General features: G+C 43.9%; 1 protein-coding gene across 6 annotated transcripts in view; it reads right to left on the reverse strand.

Moving 5' to 3' along the window:
• The window catches only part of VAV1 (vav guanine nucleotide exchange factor 1), a 66,265-nt gene continuing 41,061 nt past the window's right edge, over positions 1–25,204 (reverse strand). For 3 of the 6 annotated variants that reach the window (XM_028712715.2, XM_028712714.2, XM_028712720.2), the window contains 16 exons: positions 23,412–23,498; positions 22,341–22,426; positions 20,077–20,209; positions 19,759–19,868; positions 19,260–19,361; positions 17,018–17,121; positions 16,303–16,325; positions 14,773–14,818; positions 14,042–14,178; positions 12,879–12,944; positions 10,554–10,585; positions 8,805–8,921; positions 6,323–6,410; positions 4,619–4,733; positions 2,444–2,595; positions 1–310 (listed from right to left, as the gene is read on the reverse strand). In XM_028712715.2, the coding sequence (XP_028568548.2) occupies positions 257–310; positions 2,444–2,595; positions 4,619–4,733; positions 6,323–6,410; positions 8,805–8,921; positions 10,554–10,585; positions 12,879–12,944; positions 14,042–14,178; positions 14,773–14,818; positions 16,303–16,325; positions 17,018–17,121; positions 19,260–19,361; positions 19,759–19,868; positions 20,077–20,209; positions 22,341–22,426; positions 23,412–23,498 (1,452 nt within the window). In that variant the 3' untranslated portion in view covers positions 1–256. Of the gene's footprint in view, positions 311–2,443; positions 2,596–4,618; positions 4,734–6,322; positions 6,411–8,804; positions 8,922–10,553; positions 10,586–10,966; positions 11,595–12,878; positions 12,945–14,041; positions 14,179–14,772; positions 14,819–16,302; positions 16,326–17,017; positions 17,122–19,259; positions 19,362–19,758; positions 19,869–20,076; positions 20,210–22,340; positions 22,427–23,411; positions 23,499–25,204 lie in introns of those variants that run through there. The other 3 variants (XM_077921077.1, XM_028712716.2, XM_028712719.2) reach the window with 2 other exon arrangements.

Raw genomic sequence — 25,204 nt, forward strand, 5'->3', positions numbered from 1 at the left:
TTTTCATGTTGTAGTTTTATTTTTTCACACATGATTTTGATGATGAGGTTTGCTCTTTGGTAGTTACAACCAGGTTCTCACCCAGTTTATTTGACATTAAGAACACACAGTGAAGGTCAGAAACCAATGTGAGGGGAATTAAAGAGAGTTCATAAATAATAGTTTTTGCACAGCGGTGGCTACAGGAAAATGATTCTGTGGTTGTCCCAGTATGTGCTGCAAAAGAATCCTTCAATGCACCCAACTGGGTGTGCCATCAGCAATACTCTGAATAATCTTCCTCCACGTAGTTTGCTGGGAACCAGCCAACCTGTAGAGAAAGCACATCAATATAAGGAATGATTGGAGAGCCCTATCAGGCAATGAGAATGCTCCCAGGGCGAGAGCCACAGACTTCAAGATGCCAACAATATTTTTTTCTGATGTTGGTGCAAGTCCAGTCTAGCAAACTCTCAGCTACTGGTAGATGCTAGGGATTAACCATTCAAATGAGGTTCTAGCCTCAGCAGCTTTGAGTTGACATACACAGTGTAACCTCATTGAAAGCATTTCATTTTTAGCAGCTACCCCAACAGCAACTGTGACATCATTTCATGGACTGACAGCAATGTAGGCTAGTGTTCTGCCATCTTTCTCCGTTCAACATGTTCTGGGGAACTATGTAATTATTGTTTCCTGGTGATGTGGCAAGGATGCATTTATGTGGGAGATGGGGGAAGAGAACTGCAGATAGATAAGAGGTCTCTTCCTCCTATCATACCTCGGGCTCTCAAAGCTCTCCCAGTAGACATCAGCAGCCCAGTTAATATACATTCAATCAGTGCTGGAATCAACTTGGTACTTGAACTGGCAGCTTCCTAGTTTCTGTATTGGTGCCCTGGTGAACCATGCAGGGATGGATACAGAAAAGAGGAATAAGGAGCAGAATTGTTCTGTTGAGTCCACCACAGCTACACTTCCCTAAATAATTTATTGAATTATCCGGACCCAGCTTGGCCATGACCATATCTACATCAGACCCGCACCTTTGCTTCTGGCTTTGAGCAGGTCTATGCCAACAGTGTCCTTCAGCTCTCTATATTGGACAAACAGGCCAAACCTTACGCCAAAGAATAAACGGACATAAATCTGACATCAAGAATCACAAGACAGAGAAACCAGTAGGAGAACACTTCAATCTCCCAGGACATTCTATACAAGATCTCAAAGTAGCTGTTTTACTACAAAGGAATTTCAGAAATAGACTGGAAAGAGAAGCTGCTGAATTGCAACTCATTACCAAACTTAAAACCATGGAGAGACCTGGTCTGAACAAAGACATTGGATTCTTATCTCATTATACATGACAAAGCCATTTTTCACCTTCTCGCCCCTTGCTTTTTCCTGTAAGACCTATTGCAGTCGTTAAGAGTCGTCAACAGGCTCATCACAGCTATCTGCCAATCACCCATTCCCACCACCCTTCTGAGTAATACCCCTCCCCACCTTCTCACTATATAGAAGGATCTGGCAACTTCTGTTTCAGTGTATCTGAAGAAGTGTGCATGCACACGAAAGCTCATACCAAGAACTAACTTAGTTGGTCTTTAAGGTGCTACTGGAAGGAATTTTTTGTTTTGTTTTGACTATGGCAGACCAACACGGCTACCTATCTGTAACTGGATCTATGGTTCCCAGTCTGTGCTCCCCACTTCCCAGTTCCTACTGCTGACTTCGTGGATGATCCCAGTGACGTAGCTAGCCGCATGGGTGCCTGGGGTGCTGCACGCACTGGGGGGAGCAGGATGAGCTGCCCGCGGGGCAAAAAGGGCTCAACCCCCAGGAGCTTGTGCCCCTGCTCTGGCTTTAGTTGTCCCTTGTAGTTGTTGCTGTGTTTGAACCATCTCCCTGCCTGCAACTTCAGCTGCTCCTGGCCCTGGATGTTGTTCTGTCTAGTGCTTGTTGGATGGATTACCTTGTTCCAGACCCAGACTCTGCCTCCATTTTGACCCTTCTGTAACCCTTGCTCCGGAGATGAACCCAGTCCTGGTCCCAATTCAGCTGGGGCACACACATCAGCTCCCAGCTGACAAATAGCCCGTGTAGCTAGCTGCACATTGCTTTGCTTAAAAATGGCCAAAGTGTGTTTGTGTTTGTGTGTGTGGCTGAAGGCAGCCACCTCTACACCACAGCTGTCAACTTTTCCCTTTTCTTGCGAGGAATCCTATTTGGAATAAGGGAATTTCCCTTTAAAAAAGGGAAACGTTGACAGCTATGATCTATACAGTTGCATTAGTGCTATTGGAATAGTGCAAAAAGTCCTGACAGGTCCCCAATATTTCTTTTGGCTCCAAAATTCATTCGCTTCAGAGGTGAGGGGTGTATATCGGTCTCAGTTTGTTCCTAAGGTACCACATTCTCCAAGGCAAGCAGCTCAGAGTGGTATGGCTATAAAGGTGCTCACCCGGCCATAGACCTCTCCCTTCCACCATCCTGGCTGCCCTTTCTTGTTGAGAATCTTTATGATGTCTCCCTCTGTGAGGGACAGTTCCGTCCGGTCTCTTGCACAGAAATTGTAGCGAGCCTTAGCTGAACCAAAGTACTTGCAGCTTTTGCCTGTCAAGGAATAATAAAGAGTTAGGCATGGAAACAATAAGGGGGTGCTCATCACATCCCTGAAACTGCACACCACTTGGAAGGCAGTGAGCATGATGTAGAAGTTAAAAGTGATTGTGGTCAACAAATGCACACAGCAGAGCTTTCCAAACTTTCCATGTGGGTGACATATCTTTTAGACAAGCATCATTTCGCGACACAGCAATTCAGTTTTACTAGCAAACTGGAGGTTAAACTAACCCCTTTCCAGCCCCGGGAAGAGCGCAGAGAGCATTTGCGCGAGACACACGCTGCAGCCGACACACTAACGTGTCACGACACACAATTTGGAAAGCTCTGGCCTACAGAATATGAACAGGCATGACACTATCAATTCCATGCCTTAATAGTCTGCATGCACCAACCCTTTCTCTATGCAGAATTTGGAGAGATCTAGAATATTTCCCTTTTGTGCTCTGGCTAGATAAGAGCTTCCTTATGTGCATGTAAGCCAAGGAGGATTGAGAAGGCATGGGAGGCCTGAACTACACTGCAGTACTACTGTATGCAAAATAATACAAGTTATATGATCCAGTCTTTGTATTTTGCATAGGCCACACACAGCTGACCTCAATGTTATGTCTGCTCTTCAGCCTCCATCTCCATAAGATGCAATAGACTGACAGGTGGATTTAAACACAGAGAAAGCCAGGCAACCACTGAAGAAAGGTAGGAAATTGCCTAGTCTATTAAAGAACAGTAATCGATTGTTCATCACACGCTAGTTGACACAGGTTGGACCATGGAGTTTGGACCTTGTGTTGAAAACGTGTTAAGAGAATAGCTCCTCTGAACCAGATTGTTGAAATTCGGATGTCACTTCTGCATCTGGCAACTGGAGACAAGGCACATTTGTATACAGTGGTACCTTGGCTCTCAAACGCCTTGGTACTCAAACACCTTGGTTCCCAAGCGCCGAAAACCCAGAAGTAAGTGTTATGGTTTTCGAATGTTTTTCGGAAGCCGAATGTCCGATGCGGCTGTCGGCTATTGTTTCCAGGGCGCCTGCACCAATCAGAAGCTGTGCCTTGGTTTTCGAACATTTCAGAAGTCAAGCAGACTTAATCCGGAATGGATTAAGCTTGGTGCTTTTGTTTTTGCTATTTATTTTGCATTTCTGTTTTTGAGGCTTTTTCAGTTACCATAATTTGCTTTTGTGACTGTGTGGAACCCAGTTCAGCTACTTATTGACTGATTGTGTGACTGTGGAAATGGATAAAAGCCCCCCATCCAAACAATGACTATCAACAGTGCAGGTAAGAATTTTTTATTTTATTTTTATCATCCACAATACTGTCTTATTTATTTTATAGTACAGTAAATTGATTATTGCTTTTATTTTAGGGATTAATGGTCTCGTTAGATCGTAAAAATCATGTTAAATTGCTGTTTTAGGGGTTGTTTTTTAAAGTCTGGAACGGATTAATCCATTTTGCATTACTTTCTATGGGAAAGCGCAACTTGGTTTTGGAATGCTTTGGTTTTGGAACGGATTTCCAGAATGGATTAAGTTTGAGAACCAAGGTACCACTGTAGTTTGGGCTGTCAAAAACAGTGGCCGGGTCCTGCTCTGTTGAGGAGGAAATGGAGGCACGGATGTGGCAAGACCATCCATTGAAAACCATATTAAATGCGACCCCCCCCCCCAATTAAAACAAGCTGTGTTTTAATATTGCAACACACTATGGGATCTTTGGGTGGAAGGGCAGGTTAATAACAATAATAGAGTGCCACTGCAACCAGAAATCCAGATTAAATGTAAAATGGTGGGGGCACATGATGGTGTTGTGTACATGGTGCAAAAAAACTTGCACTCATGGACAGTTCTGATTGCATTCTCTGTCTGGAAGACCTTCTACCTATGTGTCTCTTGCCACAGAATAACCCCAGAGAAGCACAGCAAGCCTCCATTGCTTTCCTATATCTTGCTTTTTATTGCCCCCTGACTTCCCCTGAGTCTTGAAACCGTAGAGTTCACACACACCAGAGGCTCTGGGCACTGTTCTGTTCCCAGGCTCTTTGAAGGAGAACTGTAGCACAGTATCGAGGGTCTTGAAGCAATCCTTCAGGGAGTTCTCTTGGTAAAACTGTACCAGCTCCTAGAGAGAGAAAGAAGAGTTTCTTCATACAGGCAACATCCTAAAGCTAGCACAATATGCCCACTGGAGAGGAGGAAAGGCTGCATGTGTAGCTGGTAAGGCATATCTAACCCATTCACTTGCGAAATAAAGACATGACATGCAAGGCACATATCAGAACAATATTAGGGAAAAAAGGAATACAACTGAAATACATCTCAGCTGTTTCTTTGAACCCCAAGTTCCAATTCCCCTTTTCAGAATTGGTTCTTTGGCTTCAGTGTAACATGCGAGACATGCCACAAACTAATTCCCAGGGCTCAACTATAGATTACATAGAAGATGTATGAACAGCCTTTCAGCAGTCTGCCATTTTGAGTGCAGGGACAGCAGAGGTGGGGATATTTAATATGTTCCTTTCATTTGTCCACTCACTAGATGATACATTCTAGTCACCCCATATTTTCTCACCCTGTCTTGCCCTTTCTAGAAAACTTCTCTCAGAAAAGCTGATACTAAGCAGACTAATGGCTTATTTACACTAACCTTTTGCGCCACTCTTTCTAGGCATAGGAAAGCTCCATACATGAGTCTATTCCCTTGCCCCCGAGCCATCCCATGAAAACCTGCCCTGTCGCACTCAGTTTGAGCAAATGTCAATTTGGGTTTCCCATGGATTGCCATTTGCTCCAATTGAGCTTTAAAGAGTCGGTTTTCATGGGGAGAGCTCCAGAGCAAAAAAACAAAAGGGCGCTCAGACACTTACAACAACAACAACAACAACAACAACAACAACAACAACAACAACAACAACATTTTTTTTTAATCCTGTCCATCTGACTGCATTGCCCCAGCCACTTTGGGCAGCTTCCAACAGAATATACAAAAACACAGAAGGCCCTCTACCTAGTTCCCATAATGAGGGAACCGCCAAAAGGCCCTCGGAGCTAAACCTCAGTGTCTGGGCTGAACAAGGGGATGGAGACGCCCCTTCAGGTATATAGGGCCGAAGCTGTAAGAGCTAACCGTGCCTGGAAAGGGTGGAGGAAATTTTGGTAAGTGTGGATGAGCCCTAAGGGTCCAAGACGTTTCTCGCTTGTCTCGTGCTTTCTAGGCATGGGTCTGAGGGATATTGCCTTTGTCCCACCGCTTTCCCCAGGAAACCCACTCTTTGGCGCTGAATTGGAACAAAAAGCAATCTGCAGGAAACCCAATTGCCACTTGTTCCAATTCAGCGCTAAACCGTGAGTTTTCCTTGGGAAAGGGGCGGGGCGATGTGCCCTAAAGGGAAGGGTTAAGCAGCTCCTCTGCATTGTGCTCTTTTGCTTCTGATCACAGCTTGGGTGATTGCTTTTCACTTAAACGAAACAGCCCCAACTGTAGAGAGACATGCACCTTCTTAATTACCATCCTATGCACTGCCTGGTTTCATCATCACTATTCTGATGGTGCTTGCCAAAGATCTCGCTTCTGCCTATCTGGGAACTGAAATAAAGATATGTTTGCCTTCACTCTCCCTCCAACTTCCTCTCATTTTGTTCCCCTGAACCCCATTCTTCTCCTCAGTTCTAACAGTTACCGTGAAGACAGAAATGAAAACCAATTCTTACTATGAGTCCTTTGAAGGCTTTCTTCTCTGTGATGCGATACAAACCCTCTTTGGTCTGTATTTTGATGTGCTTCACTTCAGCGTTGAACCTGAGGGACACAAATCCACATGACAGTTGGGTTAATGGTTTCCCATTTCTGCACAGCATTGTTGACAATTGGCAACAACGGGTCACGGAACCTCATTTAGAAGAGCTCTAAGCTAAGAGATATTGGGACGCAGGTGGTGCTGTGGGTTAAAGCCTCAGCACCTAGGGCTTGCCGATCGAAAGGTCGGCGGTTCGAATCCCTGCGGCGGGGTGCGCTCCTGTCGTTCGGTCCCAGCGCCTGCCAATCTAGCAGTTTGAAAGCACCTTCGGGTGCAAGTAGATAAATAGGGACCTCTTACTAGCGGGAAGGTAAACGGTGTTCCGTGTGCTGCGCTGGCCTGCCAGAGCAGCGATGTCACGCTGGCCACGTGACCCGGAAGTGTCTGCGGACAGCACTGGCTCCCGGCCTCTTGAGTGAGATGGGCGCACAACCCTAGAGTCTGTCAAGACTGGCCCGTACGGGCAGGGGTACCTTTACCTTTACCTTTTAAGCTAAGAGATAGAACTAAGGTGTCTGCCTCATTCAAAGTCAAAATTAATGCTGGCATTTGGAATAATCAGCAAATGTCCAATTCTGATGTTCAACTCTGAACTCTGCTGAATAGTGTTTCCGGATAACAACCACTGTTTCGTTGAATTCTTCATCAGCCAATTAGTTCAACACTTGTAAGTAGAAAAGATATGTAATTTCTTCATTAACCAATATTTTTTCGAATAGATATAATGAAAAATACTCTGGAACAGTGCTCATGCAATTATGTAGTCACTTCACAGCTTGCTCTCCACTGGGTAAAGTTTAGCATCATGATTCATTTAAGGACTTTCAGAGACTTTCAGAGACTTCAGTTTGTTATTTTTGATGTTTTGAATTATTCCATAAAGTTTTTCACATTGTTATTGTTTCTGGCCATCGTGCTGCTTTTGATATTGCTGACTCATATTTTGCAATACAGGGGTTTGTTTGTTTAGGCATTTGAAATAAGGCAGTGCTTCAACTGTGAAGAAGAAACCAAGGAACTGGTACGTATATATTTACAACTGTTGGTGTGCTGTAGAATCCTTCTTAATGAGAGGCTGGGACAAAAATTGACACGATAATTTGGGATAAATCAGCCTTGTATAACCAACATGCTTAAATCGAATTAATGCTTGAAGGGGTTAGGATCCTAGAGTAAGCTGTCCTGCCAGGCTTAGCTAGGTCACAGGCCTTACCTGAGAGGAAGGGCTACCAAACTTTTCGTTCTTTTTCCTTCCACCATATAAGGATGTCTAAGCTGGAGCATTCAACTTGGACTGTGTGGCTTTAGAAAGCCATTTTTGTCTCTCTATACAAATAATTTAGAAACTCTTACCAGTTTTGAAACTAAGTTGTACCACCTGTATTTTCTCGCTGCAGTGTGGAAAAGCACATGAATCTGACCGCTGAAGAGTTTGTAAGTAAACTCTCTTTACCTTACTGAACTGGTGATCTCTTTCTGTGCTAAGGGAAGTGGGAAACTTTGGAAGCAACTTAGAAGGGGGTATTTTAAAGGTCTTAACATCCTATATTTCCATGCTCTGTTTAAATCTCTGCTGGGTCTCTCTCACCAAAGAGTATTTGCCTCAGCCCTGTATACCTGAAGGAGCATCTCCACCACTGTCATTGAGCTCAGACACTGAGGTCCAGCTCCAAGGGCCTTCTGGCAGTTCCCTCACTGTGAGAAATGAAGTTACAGGGAACCAGGCAGAGGACCTTCTTGGTAGTGGCACCCGCCCTGTGGAACGCCCTCCCATCAGATGTCAAGCAGATAAGGTACTATACAACTTTTACAAGACATCTGAAACTAGCCATGTATAGATAAGTTTTTAAATGTTTAATATTTTATTATTGTTTTTATATATTCTGGAAGCTGTCCAGAGTGGCTGGGGCAACCCAGTCAGGTGGGGTGGGGGGTACAAATAAAAAAATGATGATGATGATGAAGAAGAAGAAGAAGTAGTTTTAAGGATCAACTTCCAAAGAAACCTGAATCAATGGATTCTAGTGTGGATGTGCATTTTTTTTAAAAAGGTATGATTTTCTAAACTTTGCCAGCTTCAAGGTTTTCTTTCTTCCTTTCCTTTTATTATACAGTGGTACCTCGGTTTTCGAACGTAATCCATTCTGGAAGACTGTTCGAATTCTGAAACGTTCGAAAACAAAAAACTCAAATCGGAAGCCTCAATATGGAAGACGTGTTTCCGGTTCGACTTCCGAGACGTGTTCAAAAACCAAAGCATTTACTTCTGGGTTTACAGCATTCGAGTTCCAAAATGTTTGTCAACGGAGACATTTGAAAACAGAGGTAACACTGTACTGCACATACAAATCTCCTTCTCTACCCTGGTTTTCTAGTGTGGGGAGCAATAACATTACTTGATGCTGATGGCAAATTCAGTTGAATCCTTGATTCTCTGCCGCACTAGGAAAGTCCCATCTGAACGACTGGCAAGGGTCTGCTCTGCTTCTGCCCGCTCCATGGGCCCTGCATACCTGTACAATGAGGGGTATTTGTTAATTGCAATACAGCATTTGGTCACTGGATGTCTCTGTATCCCATAATTTACCGCCACAACAAAAGACAGAAGGTGGGAGATGGAAGTAGAATGAGAAATCCTATGTGCCTTATTTTTATTCAACTATCAGTGTTCTCATAAAGTCTTTAGATGAGTGTCTGTTCTAGTGCAACAATGAAATGGAGAGCAAGGGAGAATACTGTCTTCTCCCTGTTAATCAACGGTGTCTCTGAAAATTTTTACACATTACTTGGGAAGACAGGCGAACTAATGCCAGTGTACTGGAAGAAGTAAAGATCACCAGTGACGAAGTAATGATTCTTCAATACCAACCTTGTTGGACTGGTCATTGTGGCGTTTGCCTCTTAGGATGGGTCAAGGAAAGGGTTAAAATGGGTGTGATGTGATTGGCCAGTGAGAATGCAAGGGGGGAGTAAAAGATAGAGTGGGAGGTTTTGAAAAGTCAGTTGAGGTCTGTCAGTTGGGAGTTGGGACTTGGGTGTTGGAGAAGGAAGAGGGTGGAATAGGCAGTGGGTTGGTCGAGTTGTATTGTGAGAGAGGGAGAGGAATTGTTAGGGAGTTAGATAGATAGTTGGGAATAATTCAGTTTGAGGTTGTTAGGAACTAAGATTTAAGAAACTGACAAGAGAAAAATAAACCAAAACCATACGCTTATTCCTGCATTTAAAAATAAACTTGATTATTTGTTTATGTTAACAACTGTCTGGACTCCGTGTGTCCCCGTGAGAAACGGGTTGGTGGCAGCGAAGAAAGCAACCGCAGTGGTGGCACAGGGTCAATAGACCGTCAAACGTCCGGGGGCCCTGTGTGATCGCCACAGTCATGTTGTTCGGATGCCTAATTATCGTCTTCCAAAGCAACTACTCTATTCCAAACTTAAAAGTGGAAAGCGTAATGCTGGTGGTCAACAAAAGAGGTTTAAAGACTCTCTCAAGGCAAATCTTTAAAAATGTAGTATAAATACTGATAAATGGGAAACACTGGCCTGCGAGTGCTCCAGTTGGAGAACAGCCTTTACCAAAGGTGTCATGGGCTTTGAAGACACTCAAACTCAGGATGAAAGGGAGAAATGTGCTAAGAGGAAGGCACACTTGGCAAACCCTCACTGCGATTAACTCCCACCCGGAAACCTAGGTCCCCGCTGTGGAAGGACATGTGGATCCAGAATTGGCCTCCACAGTCACTTATAGACTCACTGCTAAAACCCTGCTATGGAAGACAATATTACTTGGCTATGAGTGATTGCCAAAAGAAAGAAGAAGAAGAAGAAGAAGAAGAAGAAGAAGAAGAAGAAGAAGAAGAAGAAGAAGACCCTGCTCTCAGCTTGGTGTAACAGCTCTGAACTTCTGATATGGGATAAACACATTTAAAAATCAATAGCATGGGAAAACCTCATAGCAAACCTTGTATGCGCATGTGATGGCTCATTGTACTTGCATAGTGTGTAGATTTACAAGTGGGCTACTACCAGTAGAAACCCTAGGCCTATGTAAGATGCAAGGTTCATTAACCTCATGCTAGACATCACAGAATAAGGAGTTTTGGGTAACAAGCTACTGAAATGGTTTAATTCTATGGTGTTACTTACCAATGAAAGACTGACAGATCTGGAGGAGGAATCTGGGAAAGAAAAGGTAATACAGTATTTATTTTCTGTGAATTGGGGTAGGATTTGTATTGTGGAAAGTTTTATTTTTCGCTCTATAGGACGCACTTTCCCCCCTCCAAAAATGAAGGGGAAATGTGTGTGCGTCCTACGGAGCGAATGCAGGCTCCTTGGCTTCAGCGATAGCGACGCGAAGCCTCCAAAGCGCAGAGGGAGTGCTCCCTCTGCGCTCCAGAGGCTTCACGTTGCTTTTGCTGAAGCCTGGAGAGCGAGAGGGGTCGGTGCGCACCAACCCCTCTTGCTCTCCAGGCTTCAGGGATAGCCGCCTGAAGATTTTGGAGTGCAGCGGGAACTCGCACTGCGCTCCGAAGGTTTCGGGTTCCTTTCGCTGAAGCCAGAGCAAGACTCTCCTGGCTTCAGCAGAGAGGGAGAGCTGCGCAGCGCCCCTTCAGCAAAGCAGGAGGAGAAATGGAAGGGGCTCCGTTTCTCCTGCCGCTTCGCTGAAGGGGCGCTGAGCAGAGAGGGGGAGAATTTTTTTTTCTTGTTCTCCCCCTCTAAAACAAGGTGCGTCCTATGGTCCGGTGTGTCCTATAGAGCAAAAAATACGGTAGATGCCTGGAAGAAGCACTTGAGCACAATAGCATTCTCTCCAATTGTGATCCCCAGCAACTGGTATTTAGAGGAATACTCACATCCCACTTAAAAATCTGTCCAGAAAATAGAAATGAAAAATAAAATAAATATCTTACGGGTCTGAAATGACTGGAGCTGTGAGTGAGAATAGAGCCAGGGCCCAGAGGAACATAGCTGCCCCCGTAGTTGGAGCTGTGATGTTTAGGGGTATGTGTCCCCCCAGAAAAAAAAGCACTGGCAATATCTATGACATCCACCAACACTCATTCAACATCTCAATAGAGCACATACTTGAATCTCCCATGTAGCATTCCTATTGTCAAGATGAGATTTGAGGTTGGGTTCTTTTCTATATTGTCCACAGCTCATACCGCCCTGCTTTTGTATTGCCTGAAATCACAGCATATGCCAGACGCAAAGTTGTCTAAAAACATTAATTGGAGGAAATCTCCAATAGATTTTCTCGGAATTGGGCTAACAAATGTGAAACCTTTTTAAACAAGTATGGACTAATCCTTGATGTTCTCAAGATACACCTGTAGCTACAAAGCAGTGTATTAAAAATAAAGAGTGTTTGCATAGTTTGGAGATCACATCTTGCTGCCTTCACCATTTTAGTATTCTGTGAAATTTGATTATGGACTTCCAAATTACTTCCTTGAATTATTTGCTGATGTGATATGGAAGTTATTCACAGCTTTGATATATCAAAGCATGTCCATAGTATATTTAGATGAGGGAAAACACAGGGATAGCTTAGTTGGTAGAGCATGGGACTTTTAATTTCAGGGTCATGGGTCTGAGTCCAACGTTGGGCAACAGATTCCTGCATTGCAGTGGGTTGGACTAGATGACCCTCGGGGTCCCTTCCAACTCTACAAATCTATGACCCTGGAGTATCTGTTAAACCCCCATCGTTCTGCCCGGACGCTGAGGTCCAGCACCGAGGGCCTTCTGGTGGTTCCCTCATTGCAAGAAGCAAAGCTACAGGGAACCAGGCAGAGGGCCTTCTCGGTTGTGGCGCATGACCCTCCCACCAGATGTCAAAGAGAAAAACAACTATTTGACTTTTAGACGACATCTGGGAAACTTCAGGGAAGTTTTTAATTTGTGATATTTTAATGCATTTTTAATCTTTGTTGGAAGCCGCCCAGAGTGGCTGGGAAAACCCAGCCAGATGGGCGGGGTACAAATAATAAATTATTATTATTATTATTATTGCTGTTGTTGTTTATGTATTTGCAGCCAGGGAGAAGTTAAATATATTGTTTGTTATGTACTGTACCACTCCCTGTATACCTCTTCTAGGGAAAACTTTCTCAAAGGAATTATTCAGAAAGTTTAATTTTTGAATGATAGGGAGAAAACGTGTTACTTGCTGATAAGATTTCTGTGTTTGCTCTAGGAGCCCAAAATAGAAAAAAAAAACCTATTGCAAAACATGCCTTGCAGGGGGTTGGACTAGATGACCCTCGGGGTCCTGCCGAACTATACTATTCTATGATTCTGTGGTGTCCAGTGTATTGGGAACCACTTATGCTAAACTGTACCTCAACCTAATTCTATTTTTTGCGTGTGATGACCAATAGTTGACAACACATCAAGCCAGTTTCAATAATCCTCTAATCAACTCAAACACACAGAAATCACCTTCCCCAGATATGTGCTACTTACACAGACATAAGGCTTCACTTTCTTGCAAGGAAACCAGCCAATGTCATTGCTGGATGTGTTCCTTCCCTGAAAACAATGAACGAAAGCAAAGAACTCATGAAAAGTATGGTCGATCTGCAGTTGAACATTTTTGAAAAGTGCTTTAGATGATGGGGGGAAAGTTCCAGTGGTTGGCTTTAAGTTGGTTACAAACATTGACCTGAAATGACCTGGAGGTTTTTTTTGCCACAGTTTCCCCTACTTCACAGAATGCCTCGCAAACTGCTGCCAAAAAAATAGCCCTTGCATCTAAGTGTGCTGTGAACTGGAAGCGAGAAGCCACCCTTTCCAGTTTCAGTCCCAAATTTAGCACATTTAAGCGACTTGGAACTAGCCTACCTCTAGACTGTGAAAAAGAGCAGAGGATCTTCTGGGGGAATTTAGCCTGATGATTGCTAAATTAATCATTGGAAATGGTCCATGGACTTCAGAAGACATGCTGCATGGGCCGCAAAGACTCCTCCTGCAAGAGTAATGCTGAGCTCTGGGCAGCAATTTGATTGGCAGCAGAACTCCTCCTCTGCTGCTGCCTGTTAGGACAGGGGCCATTTAAAAGGCTGAGTCAGTGTGCAAACAAGGCAGATTGCAAGAGTAAGTCTTGCACTTAAAAGATTCAGTAGTTCCTTTATTTGTATTCTGAGAAGGCATGCAATGGGATGCAGGTGGCGCTGTGGTCTAAATCACTAAGCCTCTTGGGCTTGCCGAACAGAAGGTCGGCGGTTCAAATCCCCGCAATGGGGTGAGCTCCCGTTGTTCGGTCCCTGCTCCTGCCAACCTAGTGGTTTGAAAGCACGTCCAAGTGCAAGTAAATAAATAGGTACCGCTCCGGTGGGAAGGTAAATGGCGTTTCTGTGCGCTGCTCTGGTTTCGCCAGAAGCGGCTTAATCATGCTAGTTGCATGACCTGGAAGCTGTCTGTGAACAAATGCCAGCTCCCTCGGCCTGTAAAGCGAGATGAGCGCCGCAACCCCAGAGTCGTCCGCGACTGGACTTAACTGTCAGGGGCCCTTTACCTTTACCTATGCAATAGTTCATTCATCATCCCAGTTATTCATCACCATGTTATCCTGATGTCACCTCAAGACCGAAGAGCTACCGTTGGACAGCAATGTTGACTATGCCTACCTGCCACCACAGCTGCTCGGCCTCAGCTCTGTTTAGCTCCACAATATCCCCCACGTTGAGCTTCAGTGGTGGACCAAATGCCACAGGAGGTGGAGGAACACCATAATACTCCTGGCAGACCTCCAGTTTGGGCAGCCCTTAAGAGCAAAGAAGAAAATTGCAGTGATTAGACGAATCAGTTTCCTTGCATCTTCAACCCCCCCCCCCCATCATTCAGACCGAACACTGAGGTCCACCTCCGAGGGTCTTCTGGTGGTTTCCTCACTGCAAGAAGTGAAGTTACAGGGAACCAGGCAGAGGGCCTTCTCGGTAGTGGCACCCACCCTGTCAAAGAGATGAACTACCCAACTTTGAGAAGACATCTGAAGGCAGCCCTGTATCAGGAAGCTTTTAATGTTTGACGGTTTGTTATGTTTCTATACTCTGCTGGAAGCCGCCCAGAGTGGCTGGGGAAACCCAGCCAGATGGGCTGAGTACGACTAATAAAATTATTATTATTATTGCTCTTATTTCAACCACATGCTATGGGAGTGAGCTTTTTAAATAACTAGGAACAACAACACTATGCTGTGACCAAGGGATGAATGGGGCCATGTAGGTGAATGGAAGCAGTAAGATGCTCTGCTGCTAGTCTTGGGGGGCTGCCAGCCTCAATCCTTCATCGGTCACCTGCCATCATTGGTGTCCTTGCGGAAACATACATAGTGAGCTACCAGGTAACTACAACTCACCTAGAGCAGCTTTATCGCTCTCCAGCGTATGTCGATTGGATTTATTCTGCACAGAAAAATGGATTTTGGTTCAGGTAACGGGAATAAGGTAAGAGGTTAACAGGATATAGAAAATTATAATCACCAAGGTACACATCCAAGTTTCTGGAAGGACATATCATATTAAACCTGTATGGCGTATTTTATTCATTATGCACAATGTACACATCTTAAGCTAAAAATTGGTGGACTGTGAATTATGAACCATTTCCACACCATTGGCTGGGTTGCTGTGATGTCACAGAACATTCACAATTATTCACATTCACAAGGAAACAGGTTCAGCCCATTGTATGCTGACAAACTTCCCTCACAGGGCTCATCCACACTTCCCCTTGCCCTGCTGCTTCTCCCCAGGAAAACCTGCTGGTTACTGCTGAATCGGAACAAACGTCAAACGGTTTTTCTGTGGTTCTCCCGGAAAAAGTGGAAGAGCTAAAGAAAAACAGCTCAGACTCATGCCTTGAAAGTACGGGGAAATCTCTTAGACCCCAAATGCTTTCTAGGCATGAAACTAGTGGAAGTGTGGACAAGCCCTCAGTAAAGGGTCAGTTTTCAGAAAGTACAAACTCACACAAAGTATACAGACAGAAGGATCTACACGCTGGTGGAAGCAAGCAGAAAGGTTTGGTGCTAAGCAGACTGAGGATTGGGAAGATGAGTGAAAAGAGGACCTAGGAAGCAGTGGGTTTGAAGAGGTGGGGATGGAGTGGGGGGATGGAAATAGCAGGGGAGGGGAGCAGCAAAAAGACCTGATGTTGAGAAGTAAAGGAGGCAAGGACTGGAGAAATAAAAGGGGGCCAAGGAGAAAAGGGAGGAGATCTTTTGGGGGTCAGGGCTCTGTGGCTATGGGGACAAAAGCAGCAGCATACAAACAATTTACAAATGAATTGAACAATCCAGTCAAACTGATAACTGCTTGTCTCTAACTGAGCGATGAATAGGAAAGAACACACCACCATCTATATTTTATAATTCATATCCACATTAACCAAATTTTGTTATAAAATTCCAGTTCTTTCAATTTCTATGTATTATTTGCTGTGCATGCCTGCACTTAATCTGGCTCTTTCCGGAGGAAACAAGTGTGGTGTCTTTCAGCCACCAAGTAAAGACAGCTGCCATTGGCTCCTGCTAAAAAAAAAGCAACCTTTGGGCAGAACCACACAATGCTTGGCAAAAACAGGTTCCCGGGGCCCCATGTTTGTCTTATGAGAGCAAGGGCAAGGGAGGACTGGCAGGAAGAAGGGGCTGTTTAGCTTCCTCCCTCCTGCCAATTCTTCTCTGCAAAAGCCCTTCCCACTCCTCCAAATCTTGGTCCCAAGGCTAAAAATAGGCCTCTTTTGGGGAGGGGAGGTCTGAGCAGAAAGGCAGAGGGTGAGAGCTGTTAGGGTAAGGGTTAAACACCCCTTCCTGCTAGGCTCTCTTGCAGATGTCCTTCCACCCCACCCCGCCTATTATTGCTATTAACTCCAACTTTTTTTCTTTTACCTTTTTCATGGTAGATCCAGACTCTGCATTAAACAGAAAATAAGGAAAGATTACAATAGGCATGAAGAGAAGAGCTTAAAATGAAGCACATAATTGTATATCACTACCTACGATAGGAGAGGGATGCGGGTGGCGCTGTGGGTTAAACCACAGAGCCGAGGACTTGCTGATCAGAAGGTCAGCGGTTCAAATCCCCGTGACGGGGTGAGCTCCCGTTGCTCAGTCCCTGTTCCTACCAACCTAGCAGTTCAAAAGCACGCTAGTGCAAGTAGATAAATAGGTACCGCTCCGGCGGGAAGGTAAACGGCGTTTCCGTGATCTGCTCTGGTTCGCCAGAAGCGGCTTAGTCATGCTGGCCACATGACCCGGAAGCTGTACGCCGGCTCCCTCAGCCAATAAAGCGAGATGAGCTCCGCAACCCCAGAGTCAGCCATGACTGGACCTAATGGTCAGGGGTCCCTTTACCTTACCTACTATAGGAACGGAGCTCTGATTCACACACACCCTTTTAAAAATAAGGTGAAACTGTGTATCACCATCTTATTGTTTCCCATTTCATTATTGATAATCATTCTCTGCATTCCCCCTAGCTAGCAGGACCAGGAGTCAGGGATGATGGGAGCTGCAGTCCAGCAACATCTGAGGACCCGGCCCAAGGTTGAGAAAGGCTGCTCTAGAGACTCGTCCACCAATTTAGAGGAGTCTGAAACCTTACCTTTACCTGAGCTGGACTTTCCACATGGTGACACCCGCCCCAGACATTCCTTGTGAGCAGGTGCCCGGCATCTGCTGCAGCGATAGCCCTGATAGAAGGTTCCTCTGTGTGAAGATGGGAAAGATGAGGGAGGGGGCTTATGTATAATAAAGTCTTGCTTAGTTGCCTTACATAAATGCTGGGTAGAAGATAGGTCTGGAGATCTACTGGTAGATCAGATCTCTGGGTAATTTGCAGTAGATTAGGTTTTCTGACTCCTGATTGTTCAACAAGAGCATCAACAAAATGACAGCCCCACCCTAAATTATACTGCTGAAATCAGGAGTGCCAGCTTGAATAAAATAGGTGGGGCAGGTAAGCCCTGCCTCGCATAATCAATTCCATGCACACCTTTTGAATGGCAATGTCCATTGATTTTGGGAGGGGCTGGACCCCCCCCAAATATTTTATTGGGGGGCCAAAGAGAACTCGGCCCCTAGGAGCTGGTTCCTGTGACTACAATGAAGGATGCTTGACGCGATAAGTAAGAGTGGATTTTTCTGCTTGAGAGAACTTTGAGCTCTGTTCAGTTCTAGCACTCCAAAAATATTTCTGGGTCCAAAGCGCCAGTCTCTGATTGGTGGATCTTGGGGCTCTAGAAAAACCAAAGCAGATCTTGCAAGCCTGAGGTCTTACAGGGTTTCCGGCCGCTATGCACTAAAGCTCAGGTGTTGTGGTTCCAAATAACGCCTGATATGATCTGAATCTCCATGTTCCACAGTGAGAAAACTTCTACATGGGCTATCCTGACATTAATAACTCCATTAGCATTTAAAATAGATATAGATAAAAATTTTGAATGTTGATATATGTACTGTGTTGTATTGTAATATCGTGTATTGTTAGGTATGGTAGATTGTAGTGAATGGTGAATTGTTGTGTAAGTTATTGTTGATTGTTAAATAAAGTGGTTTTTTTTATTTAAAAAAACATTTAATTTCACTGCTAAAGGTGGGATCACATAAAACTGGCAGCTATAGTATTAAGATAGTTGTCCCTTCTACCAGAAAGGAATGCCAGAGCAAGCTGTTGGACTATGCCGAAATGGCAAAACTGACTGGAAGACTCAGGAACCAAGAAGACCTAAACTTCAATAAAGAATGGGGGAAATTTATAATTTATCTAGGAGATCACTGTAAACAGATGAACACACTAGCAGGATTTTAATAACATTTGTAATGTAACAAATATTATGGACAAGATGGAAAGATACAAAATATGGATTGTGGAAAAATATGCAGTTAAGAGGGTGTACGATAGGACTCATGGAGGGGAAGGTGGGAAGTCCAGAGATTTGGAGAAATCTCTAAATATGGATATGCAATTTGAATTGTTATACAGTGGTACCTTAGGTTAACAACTTAATTCATTCTGGAGGTCCATTCTTAACCTGAAACTATTCTTAACCTGAGGTACCACTTTAGCTAATGGGGCCTCCCGCTGCTGCCACACGATTTCTGTTCTCATCCTGAGGTAAAGTTCTCAACCCGAGGTACTATTTCTAGGTTAGCGGAGTCTGTAACCTGAAGCGTCTGTAACCCGAGGTACCACTGTATATTAATATTTGAAAAACCAAATAAAAATTACTATGCAAAAAAAGAGATACCGTATTGGCCCGAATATAAGCCACACCCGAATATAAGCCTCACCTTTAACATTAGGGGGGGGGGGAGAGAAAAAAAAGACAATACCCATGGAGGAGTGGGGGCTGAGTGGGGCCAAGGAGGCAGTGCCTTCACTCCAGTGGCAGTGATGGTAGGCAGCACCACATGGCCCCCCAACGTGACGGGTGGAGAGAGGCGGCTGCTCATGGGACTCACACACCCCTCAGCGGGCTAAAGCCAGGCAGCACCTCGGACTAGCGCCAGTCCTAGCACACCAACTGAATCTCCCGTTCCTCCTCCTAGCAGACCTTCTCGCTCTCTCGTCCGCGCTCCTCCCTCCCTCCCTTCCTCCTCCTCGCCGCCTTCTGGCTCCCTCTCAGGGACCCCCTCACCGCGCCACCATCTTGGAAGCCGGCCCAGCCAAAACCAGCCAACATCCGGGGACAAGTCCGCTCCAAGCCAATTTTTGTTAGGTCGCGAATATAAGCCGCACTTTTCACTGTCAGAATTTTTTTGGGGGGGAAGTGTGGCTTATATTTGGGCCAATACAGTAATTGTCCCTCCTGTATGGCTTGGGTAGAGTGGGATGGGATATGTACCTCAGCAGCATCTGGCAGGCTTTGCAGGAGGTGGTATCCTCAAAGGAGTACATCTGGAAATCGTGTCTATTTGCTGTAGCATTTTCAGGGTAGATATTGGAGCTGCACCAGAAATTGAGAAAGAGGGAGTCAGCAGCTTACAACAATGGTGGCTACATCAAATTCATGGGCTCATGGACTGTTGGTTTGGAGCCAACACAAAATAAAGACATCATTGTGTCAAGAACAGGTTGCAGAAAACACCCACAACAAAACACCACCCTGGATGGGCCCTGGGTGTTCATCCCAGCCCTTTAGAAAGATTCAGATTCTTACATCAAATCTGCCAATTTTGCACATTTTTTCTGGTAATATTATGGTCAAGCTCCAGTGCTGCAGAATCGTTGTACTGTCATGGAAATGTTCCAGTGACTAGAATGGATCTGCAGCCAGACTGCAACAGTCTTGGGATTGTAAAGGAGAGCATACAACAGGGGCAGGAGTAGAAGAGTAGACCTACAGGGCCATTTCAAATTGTTCCATCCATTTCTTCTTCAGCTCCCGCGTCTTAAAGTACAGTTCGAAGCCCGAGGAACCATTAAGCTCGATTAGGACAAACATGTGAGTCCACTGGCAAGAAGAAAGAAAAGGGGAATAAGAGATTAGCATAAAATCTTGGCTGGGCCATATTTATTGATATGGACTCCTTTGTTCCCTCATAGTCCCATTTGGGAAGAATGGGAAGAACAGAGTTCTGTTCTGGGGTGGAGGTGCCTGCTGAATTAAGGCCGCAACTCCCATTCCCTTCTCAGCCCCCAAATGCATACCCAAACATTACCTTCTTGTTGTCTTTCTCCACAGAAGAGTCATCTCGGATCTGGTAGCTGGACAGATCGACAAATTTCTTCATATCGTATGAATCTCCTTTCCGCTTGCAGATTAGCAGGGCTTTGTCCAGGAGAAAAGCATACCTGCAAGACAGTTTTAACTTGAGACATTCCAACAAGGGTGAGATAAAGGTATCATCCACACTTCTGTTTGTCCCATGTCTAGAAAGGTAAGCTTTTACCTTTTTACATGTCCACCACATGTGATAAAAATTCCCTTCCTTTTCTATACATTTCCAACACTCTTTATTTCTTGTCCTATACATTTTAGCAAGTTTGGTTGGTGCTGAATACCACCTATACATCATTTACTAGGAAATGATATATAACGAGTTGAAGAAAATGTATAAAAATACTTTTCTTAAAAAATTGGAAGCCTTTTTACTAGGAATAGTGGGGGATGAAATACCAAAGGGAGATAAAAAAATATTGATGTATGCAACAACTGCAGCAGGAATTGTTTTAGCCCAAAAATGGAAACAAAAAGAAATACCAACAAAAGAAGAGTGGCAGATTAAGATGATGGACTTTGCAGAATTAGCGAAACTGACGGGGAAAATCTGAAACCAGCACGATCAAGCATTCCAAAAAGACTGGAGTAAATTTATACAATATTTGAAGGACTATTGTAAGCAATTAACAACACTAGCAGGATTGTAAGAGGACTTATAATGATAATTGTTTTTACCTTTTTACCTTTATTTAAAAATTGTGACCTTCAGAATGAGTGAAGTGTAAACTGGAAAATGTATAAATGCTATGATTTAAAGATTAACTTTGAAAACCAACAAGTGGGAGGGAGGGGAGTTGATAAGCTCTTGAGAGCAAAAGAAGTTAAATGTACAATAACAATGTGTTTAAATATTATAAAATGTAAACTTAATTAAAAAAATTTTTTAAAAATAGAAAGCACAGGTCGAATAGGTTTCCCGCTTGTTCCATGCTTTGTAGGCAAGAGGGCAGAGTGGTTTTACATTTGGCCTGCCACTTTCCCTGGGAAAATACCCACTGCTTACCGCTGAATCAGAACAAACCTCAATCTGCAAAAAAAACCCAATTTCCTTTTGTTCTGATTCAGTGGTAAACAGTGAATTTTCCCTGGAGGAAAGCGGTGCAACAAGAGAAAGTGTGGAAGAGCCCATAAAAAGCATGCATTTTATAATCTTATTATGCAGTCTCCTGCACTGAATGCAGTTAACAAACAACCTTGCTTTGTTCAGGCTACCCTTGGTAATATTTTTGGGTGCTATCCAAAGCTGCAGTTTTCTCTACGAGGGAAACCTCTGGCTCTACTGTGCACTGAATGTCGTCTCTGCTTGAGCACATAAGACTAGGATGCCACCGATAAATATGCCATTGAAAACCACAAATGAGATGAACTATTATAATTATGGGTGAATGCAGACATGCATCTCGGTGCATGCTGAAGCTGAAGCTGGACGTAGCTCACCCGAGGAAACAGCAGCAGACAGTGAATGTGAAAGTAGTTGCAAAATCCAAACTGTGTACAGTTAGGGAGTTTGTGGGCCAAGAAAACATTGGGTTGCTTCAACAAAGGGCTTGTCCACACTTATTTTTCCTCCACACTTACCAGACAACCCATGCTTTAAAGTCCTGTGTCTGAGCACTATTTCGTTTGTTCCAGAGCTTTCCTCACGAAAACCTGCCATTTAACACTGAATTGGAGCAAACAGCAATCCACAGAAAAATCCGAATTGCTGTTTGTTGCGATTCAGAGCAGGTTTGTTGTGTTTAAAGAGCAGGTTTTCATGGGGAAAACTGTGGGGTGAAAAAAAGATCTTGAAGTTTGCTAGGGGTCTTATCCAACCACATAATATTGTCTTTTCTTCAGTGCTGACACCCTATTTAAAACCTGTGCTGTGTTATGAAAATCCTGGGCCCCACACTAGGCAAACCAAGTAGTGTCTAACTGATAAATTCCTAGGGAAATATTAGCAGACTACACCAGATCCATATCATGAAAAGCACCAACCCTAGCCCCCACCAACCTTGTCAGCCTGTTTGATAATCTGGCCCTGTTCAGAACAGCCTTTGTTTCCACTGCTGGAAAATAAATAACCAAACCAAGTACAGGGCCAAGTGTGGATACTCATTAAACTTTTCCATGGACCACCTGAATGAAGCTCATAGACAACCAGTGTCCAACAGACCAGAGTTTGAGAACCTCCTCTCTATAGGATGTGCATGCCATCACCTGTCTATTTTTGAGCGCTTCTCTCCGCTGATGATCTTGAGCTCCCCGTCAATCTTCGGCCTCCCAAAGTGAGCCAGGGATTGTGTCTAGGGAGAAGGAGAATGTGTTCCTTTACAGGAGATCAACTGGCTGCATTCAAAAGATGCTTATTTAGGATTGGACCAAACTGTTATCTCCCCCACCCTTGCCAGGCAGCTTTGACAGGTGGATGGAGCCACCAAGTGACCTATTTTCGCCTGCATGGTTTGAAACTAAACCATGTGGGCAAAGTCACAACCTGCATAGCACGTGTCTTGCCAAGCCCAGAGCATAGGACTCCACAAGAGCCAACCATCAGCTCATCAGCTGATCCTTGAAGCTTGGAAAATCCCATGCAAGCACTTTGCAAGACCTGATGATCCTCCAAAGGCAGGTGCTGGATATGGCGGGCAGTTCCTTTAAGAATTATATGCCTTCATATTAAGGGAAGCTTTTACAACCTTTTGTTCAGACAGCAGTTCATTTCAAAACTATATACCGTATTTTTCGCTCCATGGAGCGCACCGGACCATAGGGTGCACCTATCCTCCCCAGGCTTCAGCGAAAGCCTGCATTCGCTCCATAGGATGCACACACATTTCCCCTTCATTTTTGGAGGGGGAAAAGTGCGTCCTATAGAGCGAAAAATACAGTATGTCCCTGATAAGATTACAAATTTTGGAGATGGTAGGAGCGTAGGAGAAGACATATTACATATTTTTTGGGTGGGAGGAGAGTTCTGGAAGCAAACAGGGAGGACGGGGCATTAGCAGGAATAATTTTTTATTTGTTTACTTAAAGCTGTTAGAATGGCAGCTTTGCAAAAGTGGGAACAAAAGGAATTCCAATAATCAAGATAAGAATGGGATATGATTGTTGATAGTATTATTTCTCTTTCTTTTCTCCTTTTTTATTATATCTAATTCATTTGTAACTGAAAATCAACAAAGTACAAATTTATATTTTTCAATGGATATGAAGATACATGCTGGAGTCGAAAGACCTTATCAAAAACAAGAGAAGGTAGGCAAAATCTCTTGCCGCAACACTCACCAAGTTCTCAATGGAGAGCTGGAAATTAGTGATTTGTTTCAGTGTTTCATTGTCCCTCTTGACTTCATTCACACACTGAGCCAGATCCTAAGGCAGGAAATAATGAATGAGATCCGATATTCGAAAAGAAATGATCGGTTGGCGTACTTGCCAAAGATCAAAGAGGTAAGTGAGAGTTAAACAACAAACAACAACAATGCAACAAACCCCTTTTGGCAATGTTCTGAGGAGTCGTACCTTTCATCATAGTTTTATTCTTGTAAGCACTCACAACCCTGTAAGTAGGCCTGTGTTCATACAAATGGTTTGGTGCAGGGCAGGAGGTAAACTGGAATCTATCGGTAGGTCTCTGGAAGATTTTAGTCAATTGCCAAGAATTTCCGACTTCCGCTTGTTTCACAATACCAAATGGCACACACCCTTTGGAAATGTGGCAACTGAATTTAAGAAAGCTTGCAGAAACTATAAATGAAACCCCGTGTGGAAAGATTGTAAGCTCTTCTCAGTTTCCCATGTTCTTTCATACTAAGGTCTTATCCGGAATTCCTCTTGTCCCACTGCTTTCCCTCGGGGAAAATCACTCTTTAGCATTCAATCGGAGCAAACAACAATTTGAGTTTTCCCTGCATTGCCATTTGTTCCAATTGATCACTAAAGAGCGGGTTTTCCTTTGGAAAGGAGTGGTAGGGGGAAACAGTTCCGAGCTGTATTGAGAAAGTGTGAGTCAAGCGAAAAACTGATGAGATCTGTTCTTTCTAGGCATGGCAGAAGCAGAAGTGTGGATGAACCCTAAATGTATGTCTGTAGTTGGTGGCTCTTGGGATTCTGGTAAAACACAAGGTAGATCCCAGACTCACAATCCTGAAGTCTGTCCTCCATTAATTTTAGTATTTTAAAGACATCGGGAACACCTGTCAAGGTTTTCCAGTTGGTTGGAACCCGCAGATAAGTCTACATTGGGGCTGAAAACCTATGCACATTTACCTGGGAGTAAGTCCCATTGTATTCCATGGGTCTAACATGCAAGTAAGCTTTTGGAGATTAAAATATACAGTAAATGAGAACATATGCAGAAAGAAGCAAGATCTCTGTTGTGGTGACGCCACCTTGCAGCAGGTAGGCCACACCTGCAGGTTGCTGCCATCACCACCCCAAAGTTCCCTCACCCTTCCTACTCCCTCATTCCAGCGCCACTGCAATTCTTCTCTCTCATGTGCATCAATGACTGGAAGAGCTCCAAGTAATAAAAGTGCACTGGGGTAATTTATATTGCATTGTAATTTATAGAGGTACTCTGTGTACAGGTTCAATGGAAAGGCTGTTGGGTTAGGGCCTGGAAGACCTGGATTCAAAACTTTACTCAGCCATGAAGCTCACTATATGACACCGGGGTAATTGCTATAATCCCCCTCCCCAATTTTTATTGAGTTTTGTGCAAATACAAACAAGACTAGACATAACAAACAAATCTACAGAAAACAAAGAAAAGAACAAAAACAACAAGAGGGAAAAAACAAACAAAAAACAAAACCATGAACAAAAATGAAATGAAATTAACTATACAATACTATCCCAAAGCATCAATTCTCAAAGTACTTTCCCTTTTGGAATAGATCTCTTTTGTTATTCTATTTATTTTCAACTTCCATCTACTTCACCACAATTCATTCTATCTATCTGATACGGTTCCCCCCCCTGTATTTCAATTCATGTTCTCATCTTGGTATAAGGAAACATTTTTTCTATTTACAGATTTATTCTAGCCACAACCAAATTTTGCTTGTTGAGCCTTG

This window comes from Podarcis muralis, chromosome 17 (genome assembly GCF_964188315.1).
Source record: "Podarcis muralis chromosome 17, rPodMur119.hap1.1, whole genome shotgun sequence".
Lineage (NCBI taxonomy): Eukaryota > Metazoa > Chordata > Lepidosauria > Squamata > Lacertidae > Podarcis > Podarcis muralis.